The 14,831-nt window shown below is 55.2% G+C and overlaps 1 protein-coding gene and 1 pseudogene across 1 annotated transcript; both read left to right on the top strand.

Annotated features, from left to right (window-relative positions):
- The first annotated feature begins 1,132 nt into the window (after positions 1–1,132).
- On the top strand, positions 1,133–4,208 carry LOC125092628 (testis-specific Y-encoded protein 3-like; annotated as a pseudogene).
- Positions 4,209–7,715: 3,507 nt separating this feature from the next.
- Positions 7,716–10,627, top strand: LOC125092607 (testis-specific Y-encoded protein 2-like). Its single transcript, XM_047717012.1, has 5 exons — positions 7,716–8,372; positions 9,740–9,816; positions 9,978–10,089; positions 10,290–10,435; positions 10,541–10,627. Exons 1-2 carry the CDS (start codon positions 7,842–7,844, stop codon positions 9,767–9,769), a joined length of 561 nt encoding a protein of 186 aa, XP_047572968.1. The 5' UTR covers positions 7,716–7,841; the 3' UTR covers positions 9,770–9,816; positions 9,978–10,089; positions 10,290–10,435; positions 10,541–10,627.
- The last annotated feature ends 4,204 nt before the right edge of the window (positions 10,628–14,831 follow it).

Here is a 14,831-nt window from a genome sequence, read left to right as displayed (position 1 = left end):
GTGTGTGTGTGTGTGTGTGTGTGTGTGTGTGTGTGTCGGGGGCACCCAGCTTGGGACCCTTTCCCTGGTCACGTGACCAGTGGCTAGTCGCAGAGGGGAAGAGGGCTTTTATTTCATGGGAAAGGGGGTGCTGGGACAGGCTTCTGGATCTTGCTTCCTGAAGCCTTGATCTTCCAGAGACCTTGTGGGCAGAGAGAGGACAGAGAAAGAGGCCCTGAATCCAAAGAGCGAGAGAGGGGAAGTCGGAGAGGAGAACATGAGGAAAGGCCAGGCGGACAGGTGGATGGAGCACTCTCCGACCTGCTTATGCTGAGCAGCCAAGGACAGGGACTGGGGGTACTGCGGCCACACTTCCCAACCCCCATCCCTCAAAGAGGCAGACAGCTTCGGGGCCTCTGTCCCCTGGAATGGCACTATTCTGCGATGCCTGGGCTGACGATTTCCACGTGCTCCTGACCGGGGTTCCCGGTGGGTGCGTACGGTGTCCTCAGTCTTCGAGGACTGTGTTGGGGAAGGGCAAGGGGGCAGTTTCTCCTCGACAAGCTTCAAATACCGGGTGGACAGCGTGGTGAAGGCGGCCACGGGATGGGGGTGTTAGTGGACAGGCGCGGGGTCGGGGCAGGGTCACAAGGACACCATAGGTGACACCATAGGTGGAGCCTCAGGCCACCCGGTAGGAGGCGTACCGCTGGGCTCCCCGGCCGGCTCCTGTGGGGGTGAGAGGCGGGGCCCGAGAAGGATGTGCCTGGTACGGTGTCAGTGGTTGGCCCCGGGGACAACCATCATCCTGGGTGTGGCTTGGGCGGGCTCACCTGGCCCAAGCCACATGCGTGCCTCAGCTGCCTCTGCGCGTCGCAGGCTTGCCGCAGGCCTTGTGCGCATGCGTCCCCCAGGCCCACACCCGCTGTTAGGAGGCTGCTGTCCGCCACCATTGCTGGGCGCCAGAGCACTAGCTGCCTGGCTGTGTGGGGAGGCACGTGCTCTCGCCTCCATCTCCTTCCCTCCAGCGCTGCCAGGGCTCAGGGCCGCGCCCCACATGGAGAGCGGGGCGGGGTCCAGGGAAGACGGGGCTGCCCCAGAATCCGGGACCACCTTGGTCCCGGAAGGGTGCGGTGAGGAGGCGGGCGCCCTCATGGAGCCGGGTGCCGGGGGCGAAGTGGGGGCGCTGCAGGCCGTAGGGGCTGGGGCGGTGGCGGCCGAGCGTGTGTGGGAAGACGAGGCCCGGCAGGCCGGAGGCGAGGCCAGCCTGGGGGCGGAATTGGTGGTCTTGGTGGAGGACACAATGGCGGCGCCTGGGCTTGGGGCAGAGGAAGACGAGGGGGACGAGGGTCAAGAGGAACGGGAGGAGGACGAGGAGGTCAAGGAGGACGCAGAGGATGAAGGGAAGCAGATTGAAGTGGTGGAATGTCCTGGAGAGGCTGAAGAGGAGGCTGCGGAGGGGCAAGGGGCTGAGGAGGTTAAGGAGGAAGGGGAGAAAGATGACAAGGAAGAGTCTGTTGAGGAAGAGGCTAAGGAGGAGGATGAGCAACTTAAGGAGGGAGAGGAGCCTGAGGGGGATTCTGTGGAGGAAGGGGCTAAGGCTGAAGAGGCCAAAGAGGAGGATTTTGAAGAGCAGGTGGCTGAGGACGTGGAGGCAGAGGCGGACAAGAGGGAAGTGGCCAGGGAGGAGAGCCAGAAGGAGGAAGCAGCCCAGGAGCTGCAGGAGAAGCAGGACGGGGAAGGTGAGTGAGGGGCACAGCCAGGTCCGCCCCGGTCCCCGCTCCAGGCCCTGCAGGCCCTGCAGTCAGAGCTGGAGCCCGTGAACAAGGCCGCCAGCAGGGCCTACTCTCACTCAAGCTCAGGTTCTGGTAGAGGCGACGGCATCACCTGGAACACCGAAGCACCCTCATCCGGGGCATCCCTGGCTTCTGGGCCAAGGCTGTATCCTTGATGCGTTCGTGGAGGGACCGTTCGTGTAGGGACCCCGATGTGGCCGGGCTAGTGCAGGAGACTCCTGTGGCAGGGGGCCCGCGCTGTGGTGGCCTGGCTCGTGCCTCGGTGGTCACGACAGCCTTGAATTCCTGGTTCCGGGTGGGGGTCCGTGGTGGGGCCTGCGGGTTGCCCTTGATGTCGCAGGAGGCCCTGAAGCTCCGCCGGCAGGGTAGGAGCAGAAGGCCGGGTCAGAATGAGGCATAGCCCAGGGGCCGCGTCACACAAAACAGCTCCACTCAAAGCTCAGGCTCCCCTGGGAATTATGCAGCAGGCGAGGGGATGTGAACGGCCACCTGGTCAGCCAGAGGCACCAATGGAGGCTGTCTTGGGAAGGAGCCAGTTCTGCCTAGCCATCAGCACAGGAGGATGTGCCAGAGAGGGGTGGCGTGGGCCGGGAGGGAGGTCTCCGAGGACGCACAGCTTTTTCTGGGTTAGTGCCCGGCCGAGCGCTACCTAGCTACCTAATGCAACAGGTCGTGCGTGGGCCCAGGGGGACTTGACTAAGGCCGTGAGGAGGGAGTGGGTCCCAGTGGGAGGAGAGGGGATGCAGGGCCCACCTGCCGTCCAGCCTTGCTCTGTTGTTCTCGCCCTTTGATCTCGTGGCCTCGGAGAGTCCTTGACCCAAAGCAGTTTGTGAACCACCCGCAGATGTCAGCCATGATCAGTGGCCAAGATAAAGGCATACTTGTCTCCATGACAGATTTGAAGGTCTGGCCCGGGAGACGGAGGCCGGCCAGGGGGATGGGAGAGGAGCAGGTAACAGAAGTGACTCCTCCCCAAAGCGAGTGGGGAAGGGTCTGCTGGACAGAGATTTTCAACCCTCTCCCCTACTTTGCCTCCCGGCAGGTGGAGGAACTCGAGGCTCCCCATGATCGCGGCAAGATCCTGCTCTTCTCTCGCAAGAACTCCTACTGCCGCAATGAAGTCGTTGAGAAGCAGTATGTCCTCAGGGCCGCTGGTAAGGGGCCTCTGCGTGGAGGGGTGGCAGCAGGTGCCGGCGGGTGGGTTGAACCTGACCTATTCTCCAGCGCCATCGCACGAACCCGTCTTCCTGCAGGGTACGAGCCGTCTCACTCCACTCGCATCCAGTGGCACCCCTGTTACGCACGGGACACCCGTAGCCGCAGACACCATGACAGCCGCCTAAACTTCTTCAACAGGTTCTCTGACTGACCACAGCTTGGCCGGGTCTAGCAGGCTAGCTGAGGTGGGTCCCTGTGACACACGGCACACATGAACCTGGCTGTGTTCCCCAGCGGATTGGGATGGGCATCTGAGCCCTGCCCCGTTGCCCCTGCCAGATCATCATGGACAACCCGTGGCTCAATCCCCTGCAGTACTACGTGAGGAAGAAGGCCCCAGCAGAGGGAACTGAGACGACGGCAGGTGAGACTCCCAGTACGTGGGTGCTGAAAATGCTCCGTAGGCTTCACTGGGACCTGGGCCTCACAGACGAAGAAACGGAGGCTTAGAGGAACACTCAAGAGGCGGTGACCCCGTGTGCAAAGGGCATCAGCATGAGTCAGGGGGTGCCGTATCAAACCGGTTCTGCCTGGGGAGCTGGAGGCAGGCGGGTGAGGCAACACCAAAGAGCAGTCGGCTCAGCATCTGCCTTGGAGAAGCAGGCGGCTCAGCAGCTGCCTTGCGGGAAGTGCCAATCCCTGGCCATGAACTCCTGCCCTCAGGTCTCCTAGCCACCGCCTCAGCTTTGAGTCCGCCTAAGTGCCTCTGCCACCCTTGGCACAGATGTCTGGGTTCCCTGGCGTAAATGCTAATGTGTCATCCCGTTACTTTTCTGTGTTCATCGGTAGAGTTTTCCCAGTCATCTCCCTGGGCAATCTCCTGTGCCCACCGCAATCAGCCAGAGAACACTGGCCAGCACGCACAGATAGATTGGCTACGTGGACAGAGGAAAGGTAGGGTGATCGCCAACGGGGTCCATCCGGGGAGAGAGTGGCAGGGGAGAATGACCTCCGTTCCCCGAAGGGCCTTGACACCCTCAAGTAAATCCAGCGTATGGCCATAGAGGATACTCACCGGCCTCCTCATGTGTGCCTGTGTGCATGCGTGTCTGTGTGTCTGTGTCTGTGTATCCGTCTCTCCCAGGGAACTTCAGCATGTTGAGATGAATACGCAAAAGCCTTGCACTTGACCGGAAAGAGTCCAGGACCTTCAGATGGAGCCCAGTGATCAGCCTGGTCCCTCCAACAGGGAACACCTCATGTCTGGTGCCGGGGAGAAACACAGGGCCGACCGAGGCCCCCCTGTAAACATATTGAAATGTGGAAAAGCGATGTCAACCGTGTTTATGTGTGTTTCTGTGTGTACGCTCACACACATGGTCTTCTTCAGGGAAAGGGGCAGGTGGGGTGCTGGAGCTCATGGGATTCCCGTCGATGCTTACTACTCTGCCTGGGCACCCTTATTCCGTGGAAGGGATGGGGCCGTATGCTTGCCCAGAGGTCTGGGTCACACAAGCTCTGGGACTGCACCCCAGCGTGGCGGAGGTCCTTCCCCTGGGGATGGTGGAGGTGGGCAGGGAGAGGAAATGAGCGAAAGGCCAGCTGACAGGGCTCGTGTCTTCCCTGGGGAAATGACAGAGGTCAAGGAAAGGGAAATTCGAGCCCGGGCCAAACATGTCCAGTGTCAAGTTTTGCTGGATGGCGATGGCCGTCTTCCAGAGGTGGCTCCCTGGAGGATGGGCTCAGACACAGCACGGGTGGGACTGTAGTTTCATTACTCTTTGAACCCCATTGCCAGTGTTCTCCTTTCTTCTAAACAAGGGGCCCAGGCCCTTGCTGACACAGTCATCCTCTCAGCCCCACAGATAGCGGGAGCGAGTGGGGGCCAGGCCCTGGGAAGGGACTTTTGGAGAGGGGAAAGTGGAAGGAGGGAAGATAGGAAAGATGACACTGCCATTCTGGCCCAGGTGGCTGGGCGGAAGAATAAATGGCAGGGAGAGTCACACACACACGCACACACGCACACACACACGGACACTAATGGTTTCAAACCGCCCTAAGCCACAGAATATTTAGCCACTCACATACACTGACGCATACACTCAGGAGCAAAGCCCACACACCCCCACCCAACACACAGTGATTCAGTCACTCTCATGTCCTGACATGCACACACTCACTCACCCTCCCAGGCACCCAACCGTCACACACTCACATGTCCAGAGACACGCTTACGTCCGGACAACCCCACGCTGCCCCATGATCCCCAGTTCCCGGCTCCCCTAGGACGTTGGCTTGGTGTCCCCGAGATGGTCAGCAGAGGAGAGGGCAGAGTATTGCTGAATGCGAGACCCAGGAGAGCCACCCGTGTGCTGTGTTCCCGTGCTGACCCTGAGGCTGATAGGCCTCCTTCTCCATGGTCTGAAGGTAAGTGCCCAATGCCCTCTCTCCGGTTAGGCACCGAAAGGGAAATGCCACCAAAGGGCACACCTAGTCCTCAGCAGCACCCCATGCAGCATGCGCCCTGGTTAAGGGCCAAGTGCGTGCAGGCTGCTTCGACCGTCTAGGGCACCGTCCATCTTCTGAGGTCCTAGCCTCACTCCTCCCACTTTCCAGTTCTTTTGTGACTTTGGGGCTACAAGGGCTGTCTCTTGCACGTAGAAATAGACGTGGCCAGCTTTTCAAAACCCGCCCGTTCTGCTGTCGTCCACATCTTACTCCATTGCTGTGAAGCCCCATTACTGAGCAGCCCCATTACTGACACCGGGCAGTCCACAATTGCAGTACCTGGTGTCTGTGTACTCCGGGCAGTTTCCACCCTCTATTCCTCCGTGACTTCCTCATTCGCTGTCTCATATTTTCGGCAAACATGACAGCTGCCCTCGTTGACACCGCTGGATTAAGCACTGCCCAGCTGATTTTTGGATTCCCTACGCGTGGGGGGTCCCTTCCTCAAAGGCAATGTGTCCTTTGGGTCTATATGCCTTGCAAAGTATGGATGCAGCTGGGGGCCGAGCAGTCCTTCCCTCCCTGCCTCCGCCCTTCCTCGCCGCTCCCTGCCTGTCTCTCCCTCCCCATCCCTGCACACTCCTCTCCCTCCTGCCCCTGTTCCTCTCTTCCCTTCTCTCCCTCCCTCCCATTCCCTCAGCTCTTCTTCTCCTTCTGGGCTTCTCTCCCTCTCCTCCCAGTCTCCCTCTCATCCCCCTCCCTGGTCACCACCCAAGCCTTCTGCGTCTCCAAGGCTGTGCTCCTTTTCCGGCAATAAAACTGGAGGAGTCTCCTCCAGTGGCTTGGGCAAGGCTGCAAGTGCCGGGTCACTTTGGACTGTACCAGGAATTTAAAATCTGAGCTGTCTCAAGGACTGTCTCAGAGAGTTTTGCCTCTCCCCATAGACAGCCATGCATATTTCTCCCTGCAGGGGTGTTTGTTTGCGCTGACAAGCAGATTTTGATACAGCGACACTTGTTGGGACCACACTCCCTGCACTTAACGCCAAGGGATTTCCTCCTGCTTCTTCCTGGTCCAACTCCGCCAGGACACACCGACCCATTCCTTTTAAAGGAGGCCCTCCCTTGATGCCACCGCAATGCCGGTGGCCTTGCCATCACCCACCAGGCCTTCCTGACACCTCAGGCGGCATGTATCCTATCCCAACACAGTACCCCCCCGCCCCCGGGAGCAGACCTCTACGAGATGTGTCTTGTCTCGGAGGACGTGGTGAGTACCAGAGAAAGGGCACATGTGCTGTCAAGGCTCACTTGGCCATCCCCTCCCCGGCTGGGACTCCACTAAGTGAGGGACACGACTAAGGGAGAACTGGGAGCAGAACTAGAAGACCGACCCAAGAGGCCTTGCAACAAAGTCAGGTGATGAAGGAGAAAGCAAAGAGGAAAAGAGACACTGGAAAAAAGGGAAAAGGGTCGGGCAGAGGAAAGCACTGTGGGAGCAAGTTTTACCACTGGCTTGGCCAGAAAATTCACTGAGTTTCTCTTTGGATTAAATGTCTGGCCCATGAGCATGCTGCCGAGTCCCAATCCCGGACCTCGCTGGGGCTGCTTAACAGCTCTGTAGGCACCCAGGTGACCAGGGGCCTTGGCTCTTTTCGCTAATTCAGTTAAGGGAAAGTATTTTGTGTGCGGTTTCCTTCTTTTAAGGAAAGCTGGGGAGGGAGGCCATGGGGTCGAGAGGCAGATGGTCCCAGCACCCAGCACCTTGGTGGCAGGCTCCTGGAGCCCTCCACCACTGGGCAGGACAAGGGGAAAACCACGTGACAGTGATGTGGCTCAGTTGGAGCACCAGCTTGATGCCCACAAGGCTTTCCCCCCATTCCGCTAAGCAGGAGCGCGGGAGGCTTTCTGGCGGCGGGCAGACAAGGGATTCAGCCGCTGGATTTCACTTCCTGGCGCCAGGCAAGGGGTCCCGGACGGATGGGTAAGAAAGGGACGAGTGGGCCTGTGACACCAGGCCACTTGCGGGAAAGGCCTGAGAGGTGTCTCTGCAGACAACGTTAGGGGTTGAGAGGCGCGGAGGCCACCGCGGTGGAGGGGCACGGGCAGGCTTCCTGGCTGGCTCGGGCGCACGGGCAAGGGACAAGGCTGGTGGTGGCCACGCCGACTGCCCTGTCACCAGTTCGACCCCGGAGCACCTGGGGGTGTGCGCGGGGCTCAGAGGCTCCACCCTGCCTAGGCCTCAGGTGTGCCTCCCGTCAGCCGCGCCCCTCCCGGCCCCGCCCCTCTCGGCCCCTGCACCGGCAGCCCCGGGGGGCCCTGGGCGCATGCGTGCCCCAGGCCCGCGCACTCTGATAGGTGGCTGCTGCCCAGCGCCGTTCCTGGGCGCGGGAGCTGAACCTGCGGGTCCCGCCTCCGTCGCCTGCCCTCGCCAGCTGCCTGGGCTCAGGGCCACGGCCACATGGAGAGGGAGTCGAGGTCCGGGGAAGGCGGGGCGGCCGCAGAAGGCTGGACCACGTTGGTCGCAGACGGGGGCGGTGAGGAGGCGGGGGCCCTCAGGGAGACGGGCTCCCGCGGGCACGCGGGGGCGCTTCTGGCCCTAGAGGCGACGTGGGAGGTGGCAGAGGCTGTGCGGGAAGCTGAGGCCCAGCAGGGCACAGAGGAGGCCGGCGCGGGGGAGGAGTTGGTGCTGCTGGTGGAGGATATCATGGCGGAGGTGGAGGTGGTGGCGGTGGAAGATGAGGAGGTGGCGCAAGCAGAGCAGGTGGAGAAGCCGAAGGAGCTGTGGCAGGCAGAGCCGGTGCCCCGGCCCGACTCATCCGGGGCCGCACTTGCCGCGCTGGAGGTGGTTCAGGAGGCTCTCCGCTCTGTGGATGCCCAAGCCACCAGGGCTTACTTGCGGCTCAAGCGCAGGATGAATCAGAAGCGGAGTTGTCACCTGGCTCGAAGGAGGGCCATCATTCGGGGCATCCCTGGCTTCTGGGCACACGCCGTATCCTTCATCCTGCTGGCTGGGTTTTGGCATCTGTGGAGGACAGTGGGAGCAGGGCAGCAGGGAGCCGAGCCTCAGTAGGGGCAGGAGAGCTGCGAGGATGGGCTGCGCTCCCACAACCGTGGGTCCCAGCCCTCCAGCGGTGGGCACCTCTCCGCAGTAGGCCACAAAGGCAGCAGTGGGCGTAACCCCAGAGCAGTGGGCCCACCCTTCTACTGCACAGCATAGGGGGCCAGGGTCCAGCAGAGGGTGGTCCCGGAGGAGGTGGGTGCAGGGATTGGGGGTTGGAAGGAAAGGCAGGGGCTGAGACCTGCGGAGTCCTCTCTGAGCAGAAGCTCCCGGCCAGTGCTTTGGGGCTGCAGCACCCCAACACACCTCTGTGGTCCCGGAACACGTGTCCACACTCTCCACTCCTAGTGAAGCCCAGTCCCACTTGGCTCAGAGCAGAAGTTGGAAGGAAAGGATTTGGGGGGTACCTGGGACAGACGGAGAGGCTGCCCGCCTCATTCCCTGTCCTTCAAAATCTGTAGTGTTGCCTAGTTCCTGGCGGACCTAGAGTTCTGTTCGCTTGCACTCAGTGAGGGTCAGTCAGCAGGCTGCCAGTCTTCAGTGGACCCCGGGACCCTGGACACGGTGCAGGGGGTGCTACAAACTCTGTCTGGGCTTGACCTACTGAAGCAGGCGGAGGCTCCTGGCCCACGTGCTCACAGACATGTGTCCTCCCTCCCTGCCTCTCCCTCTCAATGTCCCCCACTCGAACTCTCTCTTTTCCCTACACTCCCGCTGCGTCTCTTCCTCAGGGTTTGGGGGTCTCTGTCTCTCTCTCTCTCTCCTCCTTCCGGCCCCATCCTCCCACCCTACCCCATTCCTCCCTGTGTTGCTGACTCTGCCTGGCCCTTGCGTGGGACCCTGGGTGTGCAACCATGCTGCAAGTGAGTGGAGCAGCCCCTTTGTGGGCACAGAAGGTCCCTCAAGGGCCCAGGGCTTCAGGTGAGCACACAGCAAACACGGCCATGAGAGGGGGACCGAGCACATGCAGACATCCAAAGTGGTGATTGACTGCGTCCTGGCCCAGGCCAGCAGGGGCACAGGCCAGAGGGACGTAGGAAGGGAGAGCAGGCAGGCTCTTGGCCTTGCCCTGTTGGGCCCAGTCAGCCTCAGCCACGTTGATCCTCGAAGCCCAGCGATGCCCCAGTGCAGAGCATGGGTAATGAAAGGGCAAGTGCTAGGGAGGTTAGGAGGGGGGGCAGTGCCTGCTGTTTCTGCACGGGCCACACTTGGTCCCTGGCTCTCAGTCGGGGAGGGCCGGGTCCTTCCTGGTTCTCTTCCCGGAGCACTTGACATCGAGGCTCCATGACCCAAGGCAGATCCTGAATCACCCCCAGAATCAGCCGTGACAGGTAACCAGGACACAGACATGCCCAGCTACATGACCAATTTAGAGGTTAGTCCTGGAGACCTAGGCCGGTGGTGGTGCCTTGGGAGTGGGGTTTGAGCTGTAGGGGGTGCGACATTGTTACTCAGAGCCGTGGTCAGTCAGTCACTCAGGACACCCAGGGGATATGATCCCCTCCCCTTCCCCCTGCACTTGCTTTGCTGCGGCAGGTGGAGGAACTGAGTCGTCCCAAGTACTGCTGCCGGTTGATGTTTTCCTTTGGGAGCAACCCCTACTTCCAGAACGACGTGATCGTGAAGGAGTATGACCTTAGCATCGCCGGTAGGAGTGGGCTTGAGCTTCAGGGAAGCTGGCGCTGGGCCGCCAGGCACGAGGGTCCGGTAGCAGGAAGGGAGGAGTGTGGGGTCCTGAGGTCGGGGGAGGGATTTGGCACAGGACAGGGAGAGGTTGTAGGTTGAGAGTGAGAGCGGACGTGCGTCCTAGGCCATGGAGAGCCTCCCTGACGTTTCCTCGTCCTGCAGGCTATAGGGTGATTCGTTGCACTCCAGTCCAGTGATTCTGGGATGATGAACTTGGAGCTGCCAGCCTCAGGCGAGACACCAGCAGCCTGAACTTCTTCAACTGGTTGTGTGACTCCAGGTGCCCAGGGTCCAACAAGATCGCCAGGGTGAGGCCCCTTCAGCCTTCTTCAGCAGCGGTGATGCTGGAGTCCCAGCTCCTGGGGAATGGGGTCAGGAGCCCCGGGCTCACCTGACCTTTTTTCCCCTACCAGATCATCGTCGAGGACCTGTGGCCCAATCCCTTGCGGTACTACCCGAGGCAGGAAGGCGGCCTATGGGAATGAGCTGAGAGGAGGCCCTGTCGGTGAGGAGCCAGGAGGGCTGGGTCCTGTACTGTGTGGGGAGGGTGCCAGGGGGCAGTCAGTTTAGTGGCGGGGGAACTGAGGCTCAGAGGAGCTTGGACCCATGAACCAGGTGGTAGGGTGGGAAGTGAGCCTGGGGGAACTCTGAGCACACACACAGGGCGGAGGATGTGTCTAGTCTGGAAGGTTCAAGCCCCCCATGCTATCTGACGAAAATCCCTGGTTAGTTGGGCGAAGCAAGGCTTCTCTACCCCTTTTCCTGAACTGTCTCCCATGGCTCTAAGCCCCTCTCTCAGTCCTCCTGCCACTCATTCAGTTGGGGATGGCCTGCCTTACTGTGGCAATTGGGCTCCTTGTCCCCTCCCACTCTTGGACCACGACTCTCTGACAGCCCTCCACGTGCCTGAGCACCTCCTGTCCACCCACAGCCATTCGGACATCCTTGGCAATGGTCCCAGGCCATCTGCAGGAGGGTCACTGTGCCCTCGCTGTGGGGGAACAGGGTTCTCATGAGTACAAGGCATGTTCTCAACATTACGTTCCCTATTCCTGGCCTCATACGTTTTCACAAATAGCTAAGATTTTTGTGTGTATTTTCATGTGTGTTTGTGTGTGTGTGATGGGCCTGTGTATGTGGCGGCATGGCAGCTGTGTGGAAGTGGACATCACAGAGCATCCGACTTTGACCACCGAGAATTTGATGAGGCCTCCACCGATGGCAGACATGGATGGGCTCATCTATGTGGTGCTCAGCCTACACGGGACAGAAACAGGAGAAGGATCAGCAGGGGCAGCGCTAGAGAGTACCCTGCCCCTAACTGCCAGGACAGGGAGAAGGGCCATAAACAAGTCACAGAGCACTTTGTGTCCATGTGTGGGTTTCTATCGGGGGCACAGAAAATGGCAAGGAGGAAAAAAAAAAAAAAAAAAATATATATATATATATATATATATATATATATATATATATATATATATGTATTTATATGTGTGGTGTGTGTGTGTGTGTGTGTGTGCGCGTGCGTGCGTTTGTGTGTGTATTCCCTAAATAGCTCTCTTTCTATGACTGGTTCCCTATCTCAATTATTTGTGTCACTTAATGAAGTTTAAAAAGCTTTCTCTGACTTGGTTGGAAAATTTGACCCATAGTCAATTTAACATTTTGAGATGAAATAGTCTGGTCTTCTTCAGCGTAAACAGACAATAAAAATCAGAAGTCTAGGGGAAGTGCATATCAAATCCATAATTAGATACCACTACACATACATTAGAATGTGTAATGAAGTAAAAATTGCTGGTAATGTATTGGGATAAGGGAACCCTTGTGCAGTGCTATTGGGAAGGTAAAACAGTACAGCTGTTCTGGAAAACAGTATGGTGGCTCCACAATAATTTACAACATAATTACCCTTGTAACCAAACAATCCCACTTCTAGGATATATCCCCAAATGAACTAAAAACAGATACTGAACCGGAGACTTCTGTAACATCATAGCAGCATTATTCCTATAGACAAAATATGGAAACAACTCAAATTGTCCTTGAAGTGATAAAATGGATAAACATGACCTTCACAAGAAAGGGAATTCAGACATCTCTTGTAACATGGAAAACTTGGAGACAGTTTCCTAAGTGAAATTGACTGGATAGAAAAAGACAAATGTATGATTCTGCGGAGATGAGGAAAATCTTACTTAGTCCCTCTAGGTTTTTTGGCTGGTCTAATAAATGAATTGATAACATTAGAAGCAGGAAACAAAGAAAGGTCATATGTCTGGGATACCCTAAAAGAGGAGACCCAAAAGTAGCTAAGTAATTCAAGTTTATGTAATATCCTGAGTTAAGGAAAGGGGTAGGTCTGAGGATGCAAGGAGAAGGTCAGCCATTGAAAGAGATATTTGGGAAACAAAGGTTGCACTGGTATGCAACAGAGTTTCTTAGATGAAAAAGTATCTGGTAAAACCTCTCTTTCTGGTACAGGGTCCTTATTCAATGTAAATTTAGGCACTTGAGGGGGAGGAAAGAGATTTTCCTGAATCGGCTGGGTTTTGACTGCTTGTAGCTCAAAATACTGTACTCATGCCAAAAAGATATATTTTGAAGGGACAAAACCAATCCCCTTCAGTACCCAAAACAGGCAAATTCAGTAACAAAAATACAATCCATGACTATGAAAAAGTTACCGTTTCATGGATACAGTTTCTATTTTTAATGTTGAGAGTTTTGGAGATGGATGGTGGTGGTGGTTGCACAACTTTACCAATGTTCTTAATGTCCCTGAACTGTACACTTAAAAATAAATGGTAAGCTTTCTGTTATGTGTATTTTACCAAATTGGAAAAAAAAAAAGAGAAAAGGAGAAAAAGATTCAAAGCCTCTATAATTAAACACTTGGTACTTACCTATGCAGAGGCAGAAAGAAAAAAAATGAAGTGATAGGGAATCCTCTCCCATGGAACAGAATTAGAGGTCCAAAAATCCTCTCACATAGGTGAAAATTTAGCCCACTACAAAGGTAGTATTTTAAGTCACTGGGCATAAAAACTGGACATTTTAATAAAAGATATTGAGATAACTGGACAGTGATTTTTAAATTTTTTATTGTTATGTTAGTCACCATACAGTACATCATTAGTTTTTTAATTCAGTGTTCCATGATTCATTGCTTACCTTTAACATCCAGTGCTCCATGCAATCCGTGCCCTCCTTAATACCCATCACCAGGCTAACCCATTCCCCCATCCCCTTCCCTTCTGAAATCCTCAGTTGGTTTCCCAGAGTCCATAGTCTTTTATGGTTTGTCTCCTGGTCTCATTCCCTCTCTTCATTTTTCTATTCCTTCTAATGTTCTCCATGCTATTTCTCATGTTCAACATAGAAGTGAAAGCATATGAAAACAAATAATACAAAACATACATTTTACATACATGGCAGTTAATATAAATTACCTCTAATATTGAAAAATCTTGTTGGGACTAAGGACAGGTTTCCACAAAATGTGCTACTAGATTATTTTCAGTTACAAGCTTCTAAACCCAGCAGATTCAGGAAAGCGCTTTTCCTTTAACCCCTCATCCCCGCTTACGTGACTCAACAGAATTTAGAAGGAAGACGTGCTGCACAAAGGGAGTAATCATCACAGATAGCTAAGTTATAGTATGAATTACCCCTTAAGGTCCTGGAAACCTTGTTTCTAAGACTCCTGAGAAACTTGCACTCTCCCTAAACCTCTCCCAACTTGAAAGTATATAATGGGCCATTCCTCATGACCCCAGTGAAGTGTTCTACCCACAGCTCCTGTCCTTGTACTTTAATTACCTTTTTGCACCGAAGATGTCTCAAGAATTCTTTCTTGGACATTGGATTTGAACTCAAAGGTTTTTCCTACATCATTTGGAATTTCATATTTGTATAGATTCCCCATTGATACGAAGTTAAATTTTTTTCCTGTTAATCTGCCTCATATAAATGTCACTCATACTCCAGCTAGAAGGATTTGTAAAAAACAGGAAATTTCTTCCTTCTCATCAACCTACAGCTCCATTAAAAAATAAAAAAAAACATTACCACGAGGTAAGAGAATCTATATTATACACTGCTGTTATGTTTAGCACCTACGAAAGATCATGCACATTGACTTCTGAATCAATAAACACAGGAAACTTGGTGTGACCTTGTTTACACATAGTTTTTAAAGGAACCTTAATATGCTTTAAGATAACAAACCAGTTTTAATGACTAGAATCAAGAACAGGACATAATTAACTTTTTAAAGATTTTATTTACTTGACAGAGATCATTAAGTAGGCAGAGAGGCAGGCGGGGGCGGGGGGGCAGGCTCCCTGCTGAGCACAAAGCCAGATGTGGGGCTTGATCCCAGGACCAAGAGACCATGATCTGAGTTGAAGGCAGAGGCTTTAACCTACTGAGCCACGCAGGCATCCCCATAATTAACTTTGACTCAAATTTGTTCAATTAGGAATTTTATGATTGCTATCTTTCAAAGCCAACTAATGTAAACTGTATGTAGAACCAACTCAAAAACAATACATCTCCTTTGATTAGTCCTATAAAATGTAGAGAGAAAATAAACTTTTTTAAAAATCCAATTTAAATAAATTTCTACACTGGATTACAGATAAATTTATTCCCTGAGAATTATGTTCCTATGAAAACTTTAAGAAGATACACTTTCAGCTC

Source organism: Lutra lutra, chromosome Y, assembly GCF_902655055.1.
Source record: "Lutra lutra chromosome Y, mLutLut1.2, whole genome shotgun sequence".
NCBI lineage: Eukaryota > Metazoa > Chordata > Mammalia > Carnivora > Mustelidae > Lutra > Lutra lutra.
This window is presented reverse-complemented; position numbering and strand designations above follow the sequence as displayed.

Coding starts and splice junctions, on each gene's coding strand:
- LOC125092607 (XM_047717012.1), top strand. CDS start 7,842: ATGGAGAGGGAGTCGAGGTCCGGGGAAGGCGGGGCGGCCGCAGAAGGC. Junction 8,373..9,739: donor CTGGCTTCTGGGCACACGCC/GTATCCTTCATC, acceptor GACCCAAGGCAG/ATCCTGAATCACCCCCAGAA.